Source organism: Macaca mulatta, chromosome 7, assembly GCF_049350105.2.
Source record: "Macaca mulatta isolate MMU2019108-1 chromosome 7, T2T-MMU8v2.0, whole genome shotgun sequence".
NCBI lineage: Eukaryota > Metazoa > Chordata > Mammalia > Primates > Cercopithecidae > Macaca > Macaca mulatta.
The window spans coordinates 40,011,136-40,030,528 of NC_133412.1; the positions used below are offsets into that span (position 1 = coordinate 40,011,136).

At 39.7% G+C, this 19,393-nt stretch overlaps 1 protein-coding gene across 14 annotated transcripts in view; it reads left to right on the forward strand.

Moving 5' to 3' along the window:
- The window catches only part of TLN2 (talin 2), a 455,280-nt gene that overhangs the window by 282,498 nt on the left and 153,389 nt on the right, over positions 1 to 19,393 (forward strand). For all 14 annotated transcript variants that reach the window (XM_077939528.1, XM_015142407.3, XM_077939524.1 and 11 more), the window contains 3 exons: positions 5,862 to 5,925; positions 7,275 to 7,379; positions 18,511 to 18,666. In XM_077939528.1, coding sequence (XP_077795654.1) covers positions 5,862 to 5,925; positions 7,275 to 7,379; positions 18,511 to 18,666 — 325 coding nt within the window. The remainder of the gene's footprint in view (positions 1 to 5,861; positions 5,926 to 7,274; positions 7,380 to 18,510; positions 18,667 to 19,393) is intronic.

A 19,393-nucleotide genomic window follows, 5' to 3' on the forward strand; every position in this document is an offset into this window, starting at 1 on the left:
CCCACACATAAAAACTGTGAGATGATGGATATGTTAATTTGCTTGACTGTAGAAATTCTTTCACTATGTATATTATATGAAAACATCACATTGTATACTTTAAGTATATACAATAAAATAACAAAATTGCATCTCATCCTTCAAAAAGTAGAAAATGAGGTTTTGGTGACATCTGTATTTGAATTCAGATCCTGCGCCCCTAAATGTGTTAAATTCCCCTTCCCTGATTCCACCGGCTTCTGTGCATTTCTATAAAACTCAGTGGCCACCACCTGGTCTTCATTATCATAATCTGGTTATTATCTTATTCCACAGGGTCTGAAATACTGATCACGTGGGATGTTGTTTGACTAAAGGGTAACTTTGAGGGGTCAGGGTCTGTGGTGGCCCAGAGTATGGTCCCCAGTGCCCACGGATGAGACAGCGTGTGGGCTGTGGCCCTGGGCAACTTAGCATCACTGAGCCTAGAGTCTGTGTGTAGAATGGGGTCTTGGCTTCCCACGGCTTTTGTCAGTACTCAGTTAATCTGCTAGTGCTTGTAAAGCACCTGAAACAGGGTTTGGCCTTCAGTAAATGGCAGCTGTTTTAATTGTAGAAACACTCTCTCTCCATCTGGTTTGGACTATTAGTTGGATAATCCAAAAAGTCATTTAAAATGTAGAATAGGCCGGGCGCGGTGGCTCAAGCCTGTAATCCCAGCACTTTGGGAGGCCGAGACGGGCGGATCACGAGGTCAGGAGATCGAGACCATCCTGGTTAACACGGTGAAACCCCGTCTCTACTAAAAAATACAAAAAATTAGCCGGGCGCGGTGGTGGGCGCCTGTAGTCCCAGCTACTCGGGAGGCTGAGGCAGGAGAATGGCGTGAACCCGGGAGGCGGAGCTTGCAGTGAGCTGAGATCCGGCCACTGCACTCCAGCCCGGGCGACAGAGCGAGACTCTGTCTCAAAACAAAAAAAAAACAAAAACAAAATAAAATGTAGAATCATAACAGGTGACATCTACCGCTCGAAACCCATTATTCTAACTTTGAACTTACACATGTGTTGCTAGTGTTTTGATGTAGGGCCAAGGTTTTTTCTTGTGTGAATCTCCTGATTGGATTTCTACAGTGTCTTGCATGAACCATGCATAATGCATAATCTGTGAGGGAATTTAAAGACAACCATGAAGCAATCTGAGGACAGAATAGATTTCCATGATATTTTTCCTTTTCAGTATTTGACAGTTGTCTCATCTATATGTCATTTAATACATTTTGTGACTGTTACCTTTAAGAGAATGCAGTAGCTCAATTTTTTGTACTATTTCAGCAGCTCATGGGTTATGTCAATATATCACATAATCATGTGCTATCCAGCCAGCTGCAACAAACTGGAGAACAAATGCAGTGGACTTGACCAGAGCAGAAGTCAGGGTTTGTGAGAGAGGAGTCTGTTGGCTGCAAACGTTCAACCTCTCATGGATCTTAGAGAGTCTTCTAGAGATTAGTGTACTGACTTTACTGTTATTATGACTGCATTCAGAAAGGGCCATGCTTAAAAGGCTGGCAGTAGAGTTTGGCAGAGAAGTGAGTTCTCAATGCACAGTTTGTAGATGGCTGCCCTTTTAAGGTGAGAACATTTAAGGAGACAGTGGGAGGGATTTTGCTTGGCCAGAACTTGCTTAGTTAGGAATATTTCCAATCAGGTTTGACAGTCTGACCCATTTTTTCTCCGACAAGGCTGACAGATTGCACTTGTATACATGTCCCAGATGTTAGGAGCCTTCCAGACTCAGGTTTGGTAATCAAAACAACAACTGAGCTGGAACTACCGCGCTGCTGGCTGGCAGGCCTTGATGACACCCTGCCTGCTCCCTCCTGCTTTGTGCTGAAGTGGCGCACATGGCTGATTTACTGGGGAAAATACACGCCACACACATGCACACACCATTCATATCTTAAAATGGTTTTTAAATTCCCCACAAACCAATTCTTGAAACCTCAGGGGTCACACCTCTAGTGCACCTTCTGATGTTGTTTTCAGTAACTCCTGAAGACTGCATAGGAGGCAGATTCAGATGGGCTGGTTTGGCGGAGTTTAAAAGAAGGGAGCTTGCTGCAGTACAGGACTTTCTTGCCATAGATGGTCAGCATATTATACCCTGCTGGTCCCCTGGACACCACCATCTGGTATTCTTCTAGTGACAATCATTGCTCTGAGAGGGCTTGACATGGAGCCCTTTTTGGGCGCTTTTGCTACCCTTAACCGCGTCTCTGTTGCTGATGTAGGAGCCACTACCTAGAGGCTGGCAGCAGCGGTTCTCTCATGATACCACTTCCTTATTTTAAATGGGCCCCTGAGAAAGCCTGAAGCAGCTGTGTGTTCAGGTGGACCCACTCTTGTTCTGGGAGGTCAGAGGCTCTCTGCTACTTACTCACAAGTCCTGTGCCTTCAGCTAAGTCTTTACCTCTCTGAAACTCAGCTTCCTCTTTGGTGGTGATGGTGCCTTCCAGCTCTCTCTGAATCGTTCATTTTTGTCCATGAAATTGCTTAATGATAATTTTAATGTCTAAACTGCTGCAGATTAGATATTTCTTAGATCCCTCCTGCTGACGAACTTGGAATCTCTCTTTTTTTCTTATTAGTGAAATCATACAACTTTTCCTTCGTGAGCGGCTTCTTCCCCTTAGCACAGTGTTTCCATGTTGTAGCATATTTCGGTACTTCCTTTAGATAGAAATGATTTTCCATTGTATGGAGAAACCACATTTTATCCATTAGTTGATGGACTTTTGAGTTATTTTCATCTTTTGGCTCTCATTAATAATGCTGCTGTGAACATTTGTGTGCAAGTTTTTGTGTGGAAGTGTTCTCATTTTTTTCTGGGCATATATCAAGGAGTAGAATTGCTGCATAATATTTTAAGGAACTATCAAACTTTTTTTTTACAGCAGCTGTACCGTTTTATATTCCCGCCAGCAGTGTATGAGGGTTCCAGTTTCTCTATGCCTTTGCCAACACTTGCTGTTGTACATCTTTTTTATTGTAGCCCTCCTAGTGGGTATGTATTGGTATTGCATTGTGGTTTTTTTTGCATTTTCCTATTGGCTAATAATGTTGAACATACTTTCATGTGTCTATTGGCCATTTGTATCTCTTCTTTGGAGAAATGTCTGTTCATGTCCTCTGCCCGTTTTTAATTGAGTGTTTGTCTTTTCATTATCAGTTAAAGGTTTTTTATATATTCTGCATATATTGTAATATATTGCAATTTCCTCATAAATAATTTGCAAGTATTTTCCCCCATTCTATGGATTGTATTTTCACTTTCTTGATGGTGGTATTTGCATTTTAAAAGTTTACAATTTCGAAATAGTCCTTTTTTTTTTCTTTTACAACATGTGCTTTTGGTATTATATCTAAAAACTCTTTGCCTAAATCAAGGTCATAAAGATTTACTCCTGTATCTTCTTCTGAGAGTTTTATAGATTTAGCTATTACATGTAGGTCTATCATAGATTTTGAGTTAATTCTAGTGTATAGTATGAGGTATGGGGTTCAGTTTCTGTCTTTTGCATGTGAACATCCTGTTGTCCCAGCACCAGTTGTTTAAAAACGTATTCTTTCCCCACTGAATTGTCTTGGAACCCTTGTTGAAAATCAGTTGACTATAAAGGTGAGGGTTAATTTCTGGACTCTCAATTCTTTTCTGTTGACCTGTGTATCTGTTCTTACATCATTACTGCACTGTCTTTGTTACTAGAGCTTTGTAGGTAAATATATTTCTTATATCTCTTTTAGTTTATTATTATGCCCTCCTTTTCACCACTACTACCAAACTATTTATTTTTGAAGAAGCTAAGTTATTTTCATAGAATTTCTTGTGTTTGGGTTTGGCTAATTGTATCCTGATGGTATCATTGAACATGTTCCCCTATTCTTTTTGTAAATCGTTATTTAGATTTAGGGACTCAATTAAATTCAGTTTTAATTATGTATTTACTTATTCTTTATTGCCAAGAATACCTCCTAGGTGGTGCTGTATACTTCCTTTTGTATCAGTTGGGAGGCATATATTATCTGGTTATCCTACTTTGATTAATATTAAAATTGATCTTTGGGTTTAGATGTTATCAGAGCGATCAATCTGTTAAAAAGTTCCTGATCAACTTGTTATTTTTTTGTCTTACAGTCATTGAAATTTGCTTTGATCTATCAGTTATTTCAGTAAGAGTTGTATAATGATGATTTTGGACTTCTTTTATTTTTTCTACATTTATTAGCTGTGATTCTTGCCCTCATCAACATTTAGAAACATCAGAATAAATACTTGTTTCTTTCCCTTCATTTATAATTTTCGGTACGAGTTGGGACCATAGCAGTCTCTTAAGGTGACCACGATTTTTTAAAAAAATCTTTGTAGATATTAAATATCTGCGCTTTAACTTACTGCAGTCATCCTTTCTCTGATGCTTAAATTGTCCCATCACATGGTATTAATTATATGATGTCTGGGATTTGCTTCGGAATAATTCAGGGGAGGTCAGTGGGATGGGGAAATAGATGAGTCATGATTGGCCATGAGTTGATAACTGTCGAGGCTGGATGGATGGGTTTATTATTTTCTTCTCTCTTTTTCAATATACAGTTTTAAATCATCGAATTTTTGGCTAATGGGAATTCATTGATACTGGCTCCAGTATTATCTTGGTAACTTCCTTGATTCAAGCCACAAGAAGTCCCAGGAACATTTTATACATTTTCTGCCTCAGACCAAGAATCAGTGATTTATCTGAGACTTGGTTCCTTTTAGTGGAAATGGTATTTAGAAGACCACCTGGCCTAGGCAGCAGCAGGGGTGGTGGGGGCACAGGGTGCTATCAGGTTGTTCTTGCTCCTGGCCTTTAAAGGGGACGTAGCTAGAAAATGTTTTTCAGGAAAAGAAAAATGAATCAGGTACTCAGGCTGGTATTTCCAGTTCAAATAAAAGATGCAGAATGTTTAGCCAAGTCTTTTTGCATTTTGTTTATTTTTATCTATTTTATGCTGAAAAACTTGGTTCCTAACAACAACCATAATTACTCATTTTCTTTATCCTAGTTATATATAACATCCTACTTATATATAGTGTAATATCCTAATTTTATTGTGTGTGTTTATGTATAGACAGGAGGGAAAGTAGATGTTAATTTGAAATACTAATATTTTTACTAACAAATCTACTATGGTTTATTTTGTCCGTAATATCCTACGAGGGATACACAGTCAAAAGACTGTTTTGCAAAGTTACTTGACATAATTATTCTCCCTGTAGTTATGCTGTCAACTTGATAGACGGTTTTAGTTTGCTTTAGATTTTTAGATGTTGCTTTTTTTTTTTTTTGCAATTTCATGTGGTTCTAAAGTGAAAACTATAATATAAGAAATACAGAAGTTTAGTTTCCATCCTTGTTCCCTTCTCCTTGTTTTTCCCCTCTTCCACGGAGAACCATTTTTATTAGAACTAGGTTTATCTGTGTATTTTTTAAAAATATGTAGACAATAGAAAATAATGTTTTTAAAATAAGTATCTCCTTCGTTTCTTACAAAAGGCAGCATACTATATACTCTTGTGCTCTTTTTTTTTTTTTCACTTTACAATAGATCCTGGAAATTCTTTCTTCTTTAAATATGTTAGTTTGACCTTTTCTATCATACTAGTTTTATGTCCGTGTCCTTATTCAAGTGCATCGTAGGATATAGCAGTCTGTTATTAATTACTCCGTAAAATATTGGGAGACTTAGTGAGTTAACTGTGAGTTTTATTAAATGTCTTTGCTTTGCTTCTCATCATAGAACATGATAAATGCCTTTCCTTTTTAAATGTCTCTCTCTTAGTCTGAAGGAATTCCTGCCCAAAGAATATATCAAGCAGAGAGGAGCTGAAAAGAGGATCTTTCAGGTATTGGAAATGTACAGAACTTTATTATTCTCCTCACTCCCCATCCTCATTTATTAGTATGAGGGGGCCTCTGCGCATAATAGTTTTATACCTCGTGCCTGTACTCTTATATAATAAATGATTACTGACTCAAGAGTAAAGAAGCTGACAGTTCTACTTTGGGCAGATTTATTATCTTAATCCATATTTTCTTGCTAAAGGTTACCTAGCCCTTCTGAGAAAAATGTGCATACATTTAATTTCAAAGGCATTATCTTGGTAACATTGAAACAAGGAGATAGACCGTTAACATGCACTGAGGAAGGATCTACAAGTAGCCTCTTTGTCCTGAGATTTGTTTTTAGAAACTGGAATTTGGAAATTAGCGCCTTTTAAAAATCCAGGATTATTGTAAAAATCAGAGACTTGTCCAGTCTACACAACCAGTAAGAAAAGCCCTAACACAAACTTTGGCGTGCAACACTCTAAGGAATCCAAGATACCAAAGTCGTCTTTGATCCTGAAATGTAAATATAAATTAAAATACAAATTTCATGCATATAAAACATACTTTTCTCCAGTATTGTTTCTGAGTACTATCGTGTACAGACATGTATTTACCCTATTCTTTAGAAAATTATACTTTTTTTTTGAAGCAGAGCCAAGACGGAGTGCAATGGGGTGATCTCAGCTCACTGCAACCTCTACCCCACCTCCCACCCCCCACCCCTCCCCCCTATCCCCTACCCCCTACCCCGCCCCCGTTCAAGTGATTTTCGTGCCTCAGCCTACCAAGTAGCTGGGATTACAGGCATGTGCCACACCACCCGGCTAATTTTTGTATTTTCAGTGCAGATGGGGTTTCACCATGTTGGCCAGGCTGGCCTCAAACTCCTAATCTCAAATGATCCACCCACCTTGATCCCAAAGTGTTGGCATTATAGACATGAGCCACCACACGCAGCCAATACCTTTTGGATGGATGTTAGAATGACACCTCTCCTGAGAAGAACGTTTTTCTTGGTGTCATTTAAAGTCTTGGCCCTCAACCATTTGGGACGTGGAGTCCTTTGAAAATGTGATTGCGGTTATGGACCCTGTTCCCACCATACTGCATGTGTGCATGAATTGTTGCATTTAGTTGTGAAGTAATGTGGCTACTTGGGCTCAAACTCTGGTTTGAAATCCCTGTGTTAGAACTTCCTGTGTGCTCTGATCCTTGGTCAGCAGTTGCCTGTGTTATGGAGGGGTCTCAGACACAAACATCACTTATTGATCATTCCTAGCCACTGTGTCCACCACGTACAATAACTACCTCTCTCTGCTGGCAGAGATGCAATAACTGCTCCCGGCTACTGTCACTTTTGCAGGAGCATAAGAACTGCGGAGAGATGAGTGAGATAGAAGCCAAGGTCAAGTACGTCAAACTCGCACGGTCCCTCCGCACATATGGCGTGTCCTTCTTCCTGGTGAAGGTGAGTTGGGCAGAATGGGGAGGGCGTTCACCTTGACCATTTCTTTTTTCTTTGGTTCAAGCATTTGCTGTTAAGTCTGGTTTGTCCTGCTCACCCTGCTAGCATTTGCAGGTGGATCATCTGGCTAGTGCTGACCTGCGTTTAGCTGCACCACAGCCATGAGGGGTATGACCTGTGGGCTGGTGAGTGAGCCCTGCTGTCCAGGAGCCCCTGGGCAGCTGGGCTTTGCTCAGATCACTGTCAGGGCTATAAAGTCCCTGAAGGAGTGAGTTCACTTTTCCTTCTTATTCCTTCTCCTCACAATGTTTCATTTATGACCATCAAGAGTCCTGTGGACTAAGTGAAGGCTCTTCACCACTGCAGACCAAATCGAATTCATGTAGTAAATACGATGCTTCGTTTGTATACTTTAAGACAGAACTTGGGATTTTATGGCCCTCAGGTCTGTTTTCATGGGAATTTTCTGTTTTCCTACTAGAGGATAAGAGGCGTGTCTTTGAAATTGCACCTGTGAGGAAGCCCAGGTTGGCCCTTGATGGCTGTCATCTTCACTTGACCGACAACTCTTCTGGTTATCTTTGTTACCCCTTTGCTTTTCCTAACCTCAGGGAAATGATACTCTCTTTAGTTGTCTAACTATTAGGTTTCACATATTTCTACTTGTTTTGCTTTGGCCCCTTTGGCCTGTCACCTGGGGCCCTGGAGAAAGCTCTAACTTCTAGTGAGTCTTCTTGTGTTGCTTTCAGCAAATGGGAGCAAACCAGCCGTGTTGCGGCTGCATCCAGGGACTGACGTTGGAAGGACAAAACTGACCAGACTAGGAAGGTGTCTCTCCCCACAGCCAAAGAGAACTACAAAAGAAGAAGTTACATTGTCCTCTAAGATGTTTTTCTTGACTCCACTCCTCATTGGAGCAAGCTGCCTCATTTGGAGAGAGGAGATAGCAAGAAGTTGTGTGTCAGAAAGCCATATGCTGCATGCTGATTAGTTATTAATACATCAACCAAACTAGCTCTCAGTTTTACACCCAGAATCGCTGTGGCCTTTGCAATGAAGAAAGTATATGTCAGTCACCTTGTTTTTAAGAAAAATAATTGAGAGGTTGAATCTTTTACGTTTAGTGGCAGTTTTAAAGTATCATTGAATATTTGAATGGCACTGATGCCATCTAGGTAACAATGACTCCACTTATCAATATTAATAATAACAGCAATAATGTTTAGTAAACAGCCATCCATCAAGCTTATCTCATTCAAACCTATCAACAACCCAAGGGCAAAACTACTATTAGTATCTTCTTTTTGTTTTTGGAGACGGAGTCTCACTCTGTCGCCCAGACCGGAGTGCAGTGGCGCGATCTTGGCTCACTGAAACCTCTGCCTCCTGGGTTCAAGCAATTCTCCTGCCTCAGCCTCTCAAGTAGCTGGGACTACAGGTGCATGCTGCCACACCCAGCTAATTTTTTGTATTTTGGTAGAGACAGGGTTTCATCATATTGCCCAGGCTAGTCTTAAGCTCCTGAGCTCAGGCACTCCGCCCACCTTGGCCTCCCAAAGTGCTAGGATTACAGGTGTGAGCCACAGCACCCAGCCTTACTATCTTCTTTGTATAAGTGAGAACACAGAGGCCCAGCTAGATCCAGTGATTCAGTTGGGGCCATAAGGCTAGTAACTGAAGAAGCCAGGACTTGAGTTCAGGTCTCCCTGATTCACAGATGGTGTTCCCAGCCTCTAGCTGTACTCCCTTAGCTGGAGTGACCCCATTTGAGAGGCAGTCACCTGCTTCCACCGTTCTAGCTTCCCATCTGTGCCCTAAACACATGGGGAGATCTGCTCATTTTAGAAATTGTGCTTTTCATTCATTATTGTGAAGGGCATCCAGTAGTAAATGAGCTCCAATGCCTTGCAGGGACAAAGATTAAACAAATTTTCATCATGTCCACTGCTAATGGCTTCAATTTCCATTTATTTTCTTGAGTTTCCCTGTAGTCCTCCCAGTATTAAATTCATCTCTTACATTCATATCGTCTCTTCCATTAATACCATCAGGCTTCACACACAGTCAGTTTCAGCGATGTGCTTGCATGTAGGTTAGTAAATTTAGGATAATAAAGAACATAAAGAAATCTGTAATTAGGAAGAGAAGTTGAACACCAAATTGTACAAAAAAATCAGTTTGTTCTCCAGCGACAATTTAGAACCTAAGAAAAATCGGTGCATGGTCACTAGGATAATTTGAGAGCGAGCAAAGATCTTCTCGTTATAGCGGGGTCTTGCAGATTTGATCAGACCAAATCTCCGTTTACAAAATTACTTAAGGCACAACAAGAACATGAGAGACCTTTTTTCCCTTCCTTCCTTACTCTTTCCTTCCCTCTCCTCTCTCTCTGTATTTCCCTTCTTTATATTTTTTAAAAATTGCATCTCTTTGAAGAGAAGAAAGGATTAAGAAAATAGGCAGCACTTGCAACTTTTTTTTTTTTTGAGATGGTGTGTCACCCAGGCTGGAGTGCAGTGGCGCAATCTCGGCTCACCACAACCTCCGCCTCCTATATTCAAACAATTCTCCTGCCTTACCCTCCCGAGTAGCTAGGGTTACAGGCATGCACCACCATGCCCAGCTCATTCTGTATTTTTAGTAGAGATAGGGTTTCTCCATGTTGGTCACGCTGGTCTTGAACTCCCGACATCAGGTTATTCTCCTGTAATCCCAAAGTGCTGGGATTACAGGCGTGAGCCACCATGCCTGCCCAAGCACTTGCAACTTGTATATACATATTAAATATTCAAATTTTTATTTTATTTTTGTTGCTTTCTACAATGTTAATAGCATATTGCTCACTTCAGTATTTTGCTCAGTGGGCCCATTAGTATGACATTTTATTTTATAATTGTTTTTAATATAATTTATGTGACCATAGTTTGCCTTATTTTGAAAGTGGTATAGCTAAAAAATGCAGGAACTAGTCAATATTAAGAATTAATGAACCTGAATCAGATCAAGACTTTAAATAAGATGATATCATATGACTATTTTATATAAAGCCACTAAGATGTTTGATAAAACTCAACATCTTATTGAAAATTCTTTAAAATGCTGCAATATAAGTGTACTTGCTCACCATGATAGAGGTTCATCGGTATCAAACCTCTCATTAGTATCATACTTAATAGAGACGCTAGAGAGAAATCTATAAGAGGCTGGGCGTGGTGGCTCATGCCTGTAATCCCAGCACTTTGGGAGGCCAGGGGAGGCAGATCACTTGAGGTCAGGAGTTCAAGACCAGCCTGGCCAACATGGTGAAAACCCGTCTCTACTAAAAATACAAAAGTTAGCCAGATGTGGTGGTGCACACCTGTAATCTCAGGTACTTGGGTAGCTGAGGCAGGAGAATTGTTTGAACCTGGGAGGCAGAGGTTGCAGTTAGCCAAAATTGCACCACTGCACTCCCACCTGGGCAATAGAGCAAGACTCTGTTTTTTTTTTAAAAAAAAAAAAAAAAAAAAAAAAAAGGAAAGAAAGCTGTAAGAGTTGAAATCAGAATGAATGTGCCCACCATCTCATTACCCTCTAACATTATTTTGGAAGTTCTGGGAAATACAGTAAGATACAAAAATGAGGGGAAAATCGTTGCTTTAGCAAATGAAGGAACAAAATTACTATGACTTGTAGCTATGATTATTTATCCTGTAACAAGATATACCAAGTCATTTTTTTTTTTTACTTGGAAATTATTACAGATTCACAGGAAGCTGTAAAACTAACTCAGAATCAAAAAGTCAGATGATAACAAGTGTTGGTGAGGATATGGAAAAATTGGAACAGCCGTAACTTGCTGGTGGGAATGTAAAATGGTACTGTCACTTTGGAAAACAGTCTGTCAGGTACTCAATTGATTAAACATAGAAATACCATATGACCCAGCAATCCCACTTCTATGAATATATACCAAAGAAAATTGAAAGTGCGTATCCACATAAAAACTTACACATAGGTGTTCACAGCAGTGTTAGCCAAAAGTAAGAAACAACACAAAGCATCAGCTGATGAATGGGTAGACAATTTATGTTGTATCCATACAATGCAATATCATTCAGCCATAAAAAGGAATGAAGTACCGATATATGCTACAACATGGATCAACTTTGTAAATGTTATGCTCAGTGAAAGAAGCCAGTCACAAAAGACCACATACTATATGATTCCCTCTATGTGAAGTGCCCAGAAGAGGCAAATCTATAGAGACAGAAAGAAGGTTAGTGGTTGCTTAAGAGTGTGGTGAGGGAGAGAGGGGAATGATGGCTAAAGGGTGCAGGGTTCTTTTTGATGTGTTAAAAATATTCTAAAACTGACTGTGGTTTTAAAAATAACAGTAATACAGAAAGGTCATATGTGCCCTTCATCAGGTTTCCTCCAGTGCTAACAACGGTACAGTAACACAGCCAGGAGAATGACATTAGTACAATCCACAGACCTTATTCAGAGTTCTCCAGCATTACATGCACTTGTGTGTGTTTAGTTCCATGCAATTTTGTCATATTTATAGATTTGTGTAACCTCCACCATTATCAACTTACTCCAGCACCATTTGTTGAAAGTGCTATTCTTCCTCCATTGAGTTGCTTTTGCATCTTTGTCAAAATTTAGTTCAGCACATCTGTATGGGTCTATTTCTGGGTTCTCTGTTTTGTTCTCGTTCAAATATGTATCCCTGTGCTAATCACACTGTCGTGATCAACTTTAGCTATAAGTAAGCCCTAACATCAGATAAATTCCCTTAACTTTTTTCTTTTTTTTCAAAATCGTTTTAGCCATTTTAGGTTTTTTCCTTTTCATATATACTTTCCAACAAACTTATCTATGTCTACAAAAAGGCTTGCTGTGATTTTGATAGTAATTGCATTAAATTTATAGATCAATTTGGAGATAATTGACATTTTTACTGTGTTAAATCTTTTAACCCATAAACATGATATAGAGAGCCTCCTTGATTGCTTTCAACATTTTGTAATTTTCAGCTTATGGATCCTGTACATGTTTTAACAATATGTACACAATCATTTTAATTTTCAGGTTTATTGTTAAATTGATTAAATTGGCCAAGGAAATTGATAAGGCATATGTCAACCATATGAAATAAGCCCTTAGAGTATGTATGTAAAAATTCGCAAAACCATTTAGAGTATATGATAAAAAGAGATCACATGCAGAATAGCACCAGAAAGAAAAAATTGTATACCTAAGGTATACTTTTTTTTTTTCAGTCACTTTTGGGGTGTAAGTGGTTTTTTGTTACATGGGTGAATTATATAGCAGTGAATTATAAGATTTTAGGGCTCCCGTCACCCAAGTAGTGTACATTATACCTAATGTGTACTTTTTTGTCTGTAGCCCCGCTCCCACCCTTTCCCTTCTGAGTCTCTAAAGTTCATCTATATGCGTCTGTGTACTCATAGCTTAACTCCCACTTACAGGTGACAGCATATGGTTTTTGGTTTTCCACTCCTGTGTTACTTACTTAGAATAATAGCGTCCAGCTCCATCCAAGTTGTTGCAAAAGACATTATTTTGTTCTTTTTCATGGCTGAGTAGTATTCCATGGTGTATATATGCCACATTTTCTCTATCCACTCATTAGTTGATGGTCACTTAGGTTGAGTCCACATCTTTGCAGTTGTGAATTGTGCTGCTATAAACATACGTGTGTAAGTGTGTTTTTCATATAATGTCGTCTTCTCCTTTGGGTAGATACCTGGTAGCGGTAGTGGATCAAATGGTAGATCTACTTTTAGCTTTTAAGGAATCTCCATACTGTTTTCCATAGAGGCTGTACTAACTGGGGCAATAAATTTTTTAAAAGACATCAGTAACAGATTTATCATGCCCCAAACTGAACATTGCATTAAATTGTGAAGGAATTATGCTAATGAAAGCATAATTTAGGAAGTAAATTAAAAGTTAGTAATTCCACTTTCCCATTCACTACTTTTATAGGCTTCTATTAGAAACTCTAAATAAGTAAATGAAATTATAATTAATAATGATATTGAACACACTTACTCAAACCACACAGCCTTGAAATCAGTCATAGATGTTTTGAAAGGACTGGTTTCATGTGCTTAGAGCTGCTTACATCATATTTTCTTCTATGTCTATGAACATTTTGTCCTAAAAATCAGTATTAAACTTTGTGTCATTGTAATAGAGCATGCTTGCATGTTGGAGTTGGGACGATTGGCCTAGAATCCAGGATGGTAATTTACACCTGTGTGAGAAATAGTAGAAACTTATATGACCTTAGGGAAAGTACCTAAACTCTAAATCTCTGTTTCTTCATCTGAAAAATAGGAATAATTCCTTATAGAGCTCTAATGATGAGTAAGCGAGCTAATGTATGTAAACAAGTGTGGTGACTGGAAAATAAGGATATTGATTAATTTAATTTTATTTATTAGTTTTTTAGAGACTAGATCTCACTCTTATCACCCAGTCTGGAATGTAGTGGCATGATCATGGCTCACTGCAGCCTCTTGAGTAACTGAAACTATAGGCACGTGCCACCACACCCAGCTAATTTATTTTTATTTTTTCTTAGAGACGGATCTCCTTATGTTGCCTATGCTGGTCTTGAGCTCTTGGCCTCAAGTGATCCTCCCACCTCAGTTTCCCAAAGTGTTGGGATTACAGGCATGAGCCACTGTACCTGGCCTAATAAATATCAGATTATCCCAGACACTGAACTCTTCCCATATTTCCCAAATCCCTGGCCCTAGGGGCCAGCTAGTAAACATTTCAGGCTTTGCCAATCATGCTCCTCAACTTTGCGCCTGTAGTATGAAAGCAGCCATAGGCAAAATGTAAATGAATGGCATGGTTATGTTTCTACAAAGCTTTATTTTTGGACTCTGAAATTTGAATTTTATGTAATCTTTGTCGCACAAAATATTCCTCTTGATTTGTTTAAAATTTAAAAATAGAAAATTCATTCTTAGCTCTTGGGCCATAAAACATAAGCTGGATTTAGCAATGGGCATAGTTTACCCACCTCCATACAGAGCATGTCTGCGAGCCATATAATGAATTCACACGGAATAGCATTAGGCAGCAGTATTTTCAGTGGCTAGGAAATATGCTTTGGAAAAGAAGGACTTCAGTTTGGATCCTGGCTTTGCCACTTAGTAATTTGACCTTGGATAAGTTACCTTACCTTACATCTCTTGCTTCAGTTTGTTCACCGATAAAATTATGACTTTTTATGAGATTTAAATAAGTTAATACAGAAAAGGGGACTGCCTCATATAAATCTCCATAAATGGGAGCTGTAAATGTCTACATTCTTCCTTGTTGCGTTGACTTCTTTTGCGTTTCATCATGATCTGCTACACCAAAACCCCACAAGCAACAGTAAGGCATTTCCCATGACTGGCATAAAATCTTGTTTCATTCCAGAAAATCACTGGGTAACTCTTCTCACTTCTAAATTTGCCTTTGAAAATTTTTTGCAGACATAGCCAGAGCCTTGAGGTTTTAGATTACCTGGGGGAACAGACCCTCTTCTCCCCTAAACTGTAAAAACACCAGACAGGGCGTTCAGAGCATCTCAGAATCCCAAGTTTAGTCAAAATGGATTGGCAGTCACTTGTAGGGAGAGAAATGGCTAATAAACAGGGTCTACAGGTTTGCTCTTGAGCAGCCGTTTTTCCCCATCCCTCTAAAATAAAGAAATATACTGAAGACAGAACAAAACACGCAAACCAGCCCTTTGGCCAAGCCAATCTAGAACTTTAGTGAGCTCAGCTGGATCATGGGGAGGACCCTATGGGCTTGGGCCATATTGAAATGAAGGACCGGGAGCCAGAAGCTCAGTCCAGTTGCATTCCTCCATCTAGTTCTGGATCTCAGATGTGAAGCAGAGGTGATGTCAGAATCAGGCAATCTCTGCACCTGTGAGAAGAGTCTGCAGACAGCAGGCTTGATCACAGCTGGCTGCCAGGGCTACACCCGGAGTAGCAGCTGAAATACGTTTGAAAGAGGAGGGCTTGGGTTCATTAACGAGAAGTTCATTGCTTCTCCTCGGTAGAATGCCTGCTTTCACCTGCCTCTGAGTTATACACGCTGCAGACGTTTTCAAAACAAAAACAATCTAATCAGGACCACCTTGAGAGAGAAGCTTCTAGATGGCTGGCAGAAATCACAGCTACAACTCTGTGTGTGTGTTGGTATATAAGATAGATGGGTCTTCACTGGTGCCTGCTTTAGCCTGCTTTGTGTACTGGAGATAAAAGGAAGCTGGTCTGTGTAGTTGAAGGTTGGAAAGGAGTGGTGTGGGGGTTATTGATATTTGAGGCATAGGAAGGAAAGAGGAAGCTTTATTACCCTGTGGCCCTCCCCTCACATCCCTGTCACTGAGGCTCTAAGGCAGGTCTCTGCACCGGGGAAGACCTTGCATCATGATCACAGATCTCAGCCATTTGCGACTTTACCTTTCTCCAGCTGCTCTGTATTTTGTGTGTAGGTGCTGAAGTAATTTTATCCCTTGATGGTGGTCTCTGTTGACAGTTCCAGTATTTTTTGAGTTCCCTCAGCCCCTTTTCCTCAGTTGTGACCTGCTGCTAGAAAGTCCACTGTAACTTGTTTGTTCACTGTGGCTTCCTCTCCCAATCTGGAATGATCTTGACAAGAATTAGGGCAATCCGTCACGATTCTGTGTTCCCGCACCCCAGAATCCCTCACTGGGGAGCAGTGCAGATGGGAAAGAATGAAGGCAGCAGCTGCAAACCATATTTTATCTCCAGTCCTCTTCCTGGGTCCCAGAAGCTGGGTTTGTGCCAACCCCGTGCTACTAAATTAGCTGCCTAGATTCTCTCAACCTAAAACTCTGTGTGGCTCCCGAAGCCAAAGTAGATTAACTGACATTGTCTGCCCTGCACTGATCTCACCCTTGTGGAACTGTCCTCTCTTTGAAAAAAATCTGACCCTTCTCAGTGTTTAAGACTTAAGGTTCAGGGAGGAATATTCCCCTCCTCTGAGACCCAGGTAGATTCCTCACACAATGGTGTCCTCCCTGAGGAAGCTGGGGGTGTGCGGTGACTGTCACCATCTGAGGGTTACCAAATGCCCATGGTGAGGGCGGTTGGGGTTGGGGGGGGATTTGGCCTTTTCTCTTTTTGCTTCTACCGGAAGACAGTCAACTACAGTAGACAGTCAGCTTTTGGATATTTTTGAGCTACTCAAATCTGTGTTCAAACTATGGCTTTACCACTCACCACTGTTGGCCTTGGTCTCTTCACTTACAAAGTGAAAAGTGATGACACCAGTGTTTTGGAGATGCTCTGAAGATGAACAGATGATGCTTACTAAGTATCTAGTATGCTCCAACTGTGTTTTAAATGCCATTACCCTGTGTTGGGTGTGTGTAGACACATCCACAAATGGATCCTTTGTGTGAATGTATGTGTCTATGCCCCTGAGAATAGCAGTTGAGATGTTGCTAGATTTCAGCAAATATAACTTGAAAAGGTTTTCCTAACAACCCTAAAAATATACATGCATTAAATGAAATATTGGAAATAAGGAAAAGCATGAAAAAAATAATACAAAACACATGAGACGTTCAGTGCCATTTTTTTTCATGTAATGGACATATGCCTATTTTTAAATTTTTATTTCCCCTAAGATTAGGCCCTATATTCTGTTTTTTAATAATATATTATGAATAATTTACTTCCATAAAACCAATTGTTTTTCTACAGTATGATTTTTAATCATGTAGGGTAATCTGTTATCTGGATATATCATAATTTATGTATTAAGTCCCGTGTTATTGAAAATTTGGATTGTTTCATCTACAGCCATACCACCCTGAATGGGCCCAATGTTGTCTGAAAATTTGGGTGGTTTCTAGCTTTTCACTATGATGTACTGTGGTTGAGCTTCATGTGGCATAATCTTTACACACATTTATAACTTTATTTTTTTAGACTAAGTTCCTAAAAGCTAGCTGTGTCAAAAGTAGGGACTTTTTAAGGGTTTGGATAGATATTGACACATTTTCTCTCATGAAGGCTTTGCTGTCTTAAGCTTTCATCACTACTGACCCCCTTCACATGTTCCTCAAATCTGAGTATTAATTTTAATTAAAAAACCTCAGCTATTTTAAGTGAAAACTTATTTGCTTGTGTTATTTTAAAAACATTTTCTGTTCATATTCTTCAGCAGTTATTTTGTTGATATATGAACACATCACATAGACAGTATAAGAAGTCTATTGCCATTACATTCATTGTAAATATTTATTGCCCAGTCTTTTTCATTTTTTATGAGGTTTTTTTTTTAGCTTCTGCTCCCCTCCCCCCGATCTATCAAAAGTATGTATATTTTGAGTTAAGCCTATTAATCATTTCCTTTATGGCTTGTTATGTTGGTGTTTTTCTTAGGAAATCATTTCTCACCCAAGGATCACAAAAATACTCACTTGGATTTTCTTCCTAAATTATTAATCTCTCTTTAATTTGTTTTGGTATGAGTGTGAGCTAAGGGTCTATTATTTTAATAGACATTACTATGTCTTAAAACATTATTAAAACTAGTTATACAATAAGTTTTAAGAATCAGTAGATACACAAAATTCCAAAACAAAGAATCCAAACAGAAATATATTTCAGAGATTTAAAAAAGGGCAGGAAGCTGTGTCTCCTCATAATGAGAAGATTCTACTTCGACAGAGTTTTAGTTAAGCTAATTTTAAATCTCAGATTAATCCTCTTTTGTTACTCACTGAGTTGGCCACTGGAAGTGATAGTACCTGGAATTCACCTTTGCTTCTTTTTCTCTGGATGTCTTTTCAGTTCTATCCCATCTTTCTGACATAGTCTGTTTTTGGAGCAAGCTGCCCTCCTGAACAGGAGGCATGCTCTTGTGGCTCTTTCCATACTTCTCGTGTCTTTGTTTGAGTTCCCATACCTTTAGTTTAATGAGTTATTCACCTAGCCTCAAAACCTTGGTTTTCCTATAGCCCTGCCTGTTTTGAAACACAGTGTATGCAGGTAAAACGTTGAAAAGTCACTGATTCCTTGGCAAAGTCAGATGTATTCAGAGGAAGAGCACTGACTCTTGGTATCTCCTGTTTCAGGAAAAGATGAAAGGCAAGAACAAGCTGGTGCCTCGCCTGCTGGGGATCACCAAAGACTCGGTGATGCGCGTGGATGAAAAGACCAAGGAGGTGCTGCAGGAGTGGCCCCTCACCACCGTCAAGCGCTGGGCAGCCTCACCCAAGAGCTTCACACTGGTAGGGACTGGCAGAGGGCAAGAAGAGCACTAGCGTGGCCTCGGGTGATATTGTGGGAACAGGAGAAAGACCAGATTGTTGCCCATTGGGTTTCTCTGGCCTTGGAGAGCCAGCATGGAGTGAGGAAGAAGGTGCAAGCCCATGGGCAGGGAAGGGGATGGGTCCAGAAGTAAAAGAGAGGTCAGCAAGCCTGGGTTTCTTCAAGCACCGCTCCTTCTCTGCACTCTGCATAAGTCAGCCTCTAGTTCATTATCTAGAAAAAGCCACTCACCCAGATGATTCTCAGTTCTGTGTTCCTGATGACATCCCTAGCATATACTGAAAGGAAACTTTTAGTGCTCTGACACACAAAGGCCCCCTCTCTATTTTATATTTTCCTAAGCGTTGTGATTATCTTGCTGAGGATGTTTTCTCAGCCTGCCTAGAAAGACAGCATAGTACACAGTGGAAATAACGTGGACTTTAGGATAGTATTATTATAGAAATCCAGTTTGTCATTTCCCAGCTCTGTGACCTTGTTCAAGTTACCTTTCCTCTCTGAGCCTTAATTTCTTCAGCTATAAAATGGTGATAGTCATGCCTACAGAGCTGCTAGGATTGAATAAGTTGAAGATGATAAGATGCTTAGTGTAAAATTTATGGAAAGTAGTGAGAATATGTTTGTTTCAGGTCTTCAGACCTCTGAATTCTTCCTCTTGATTTCAATATTTGTTGTTAGCAGCGTAAT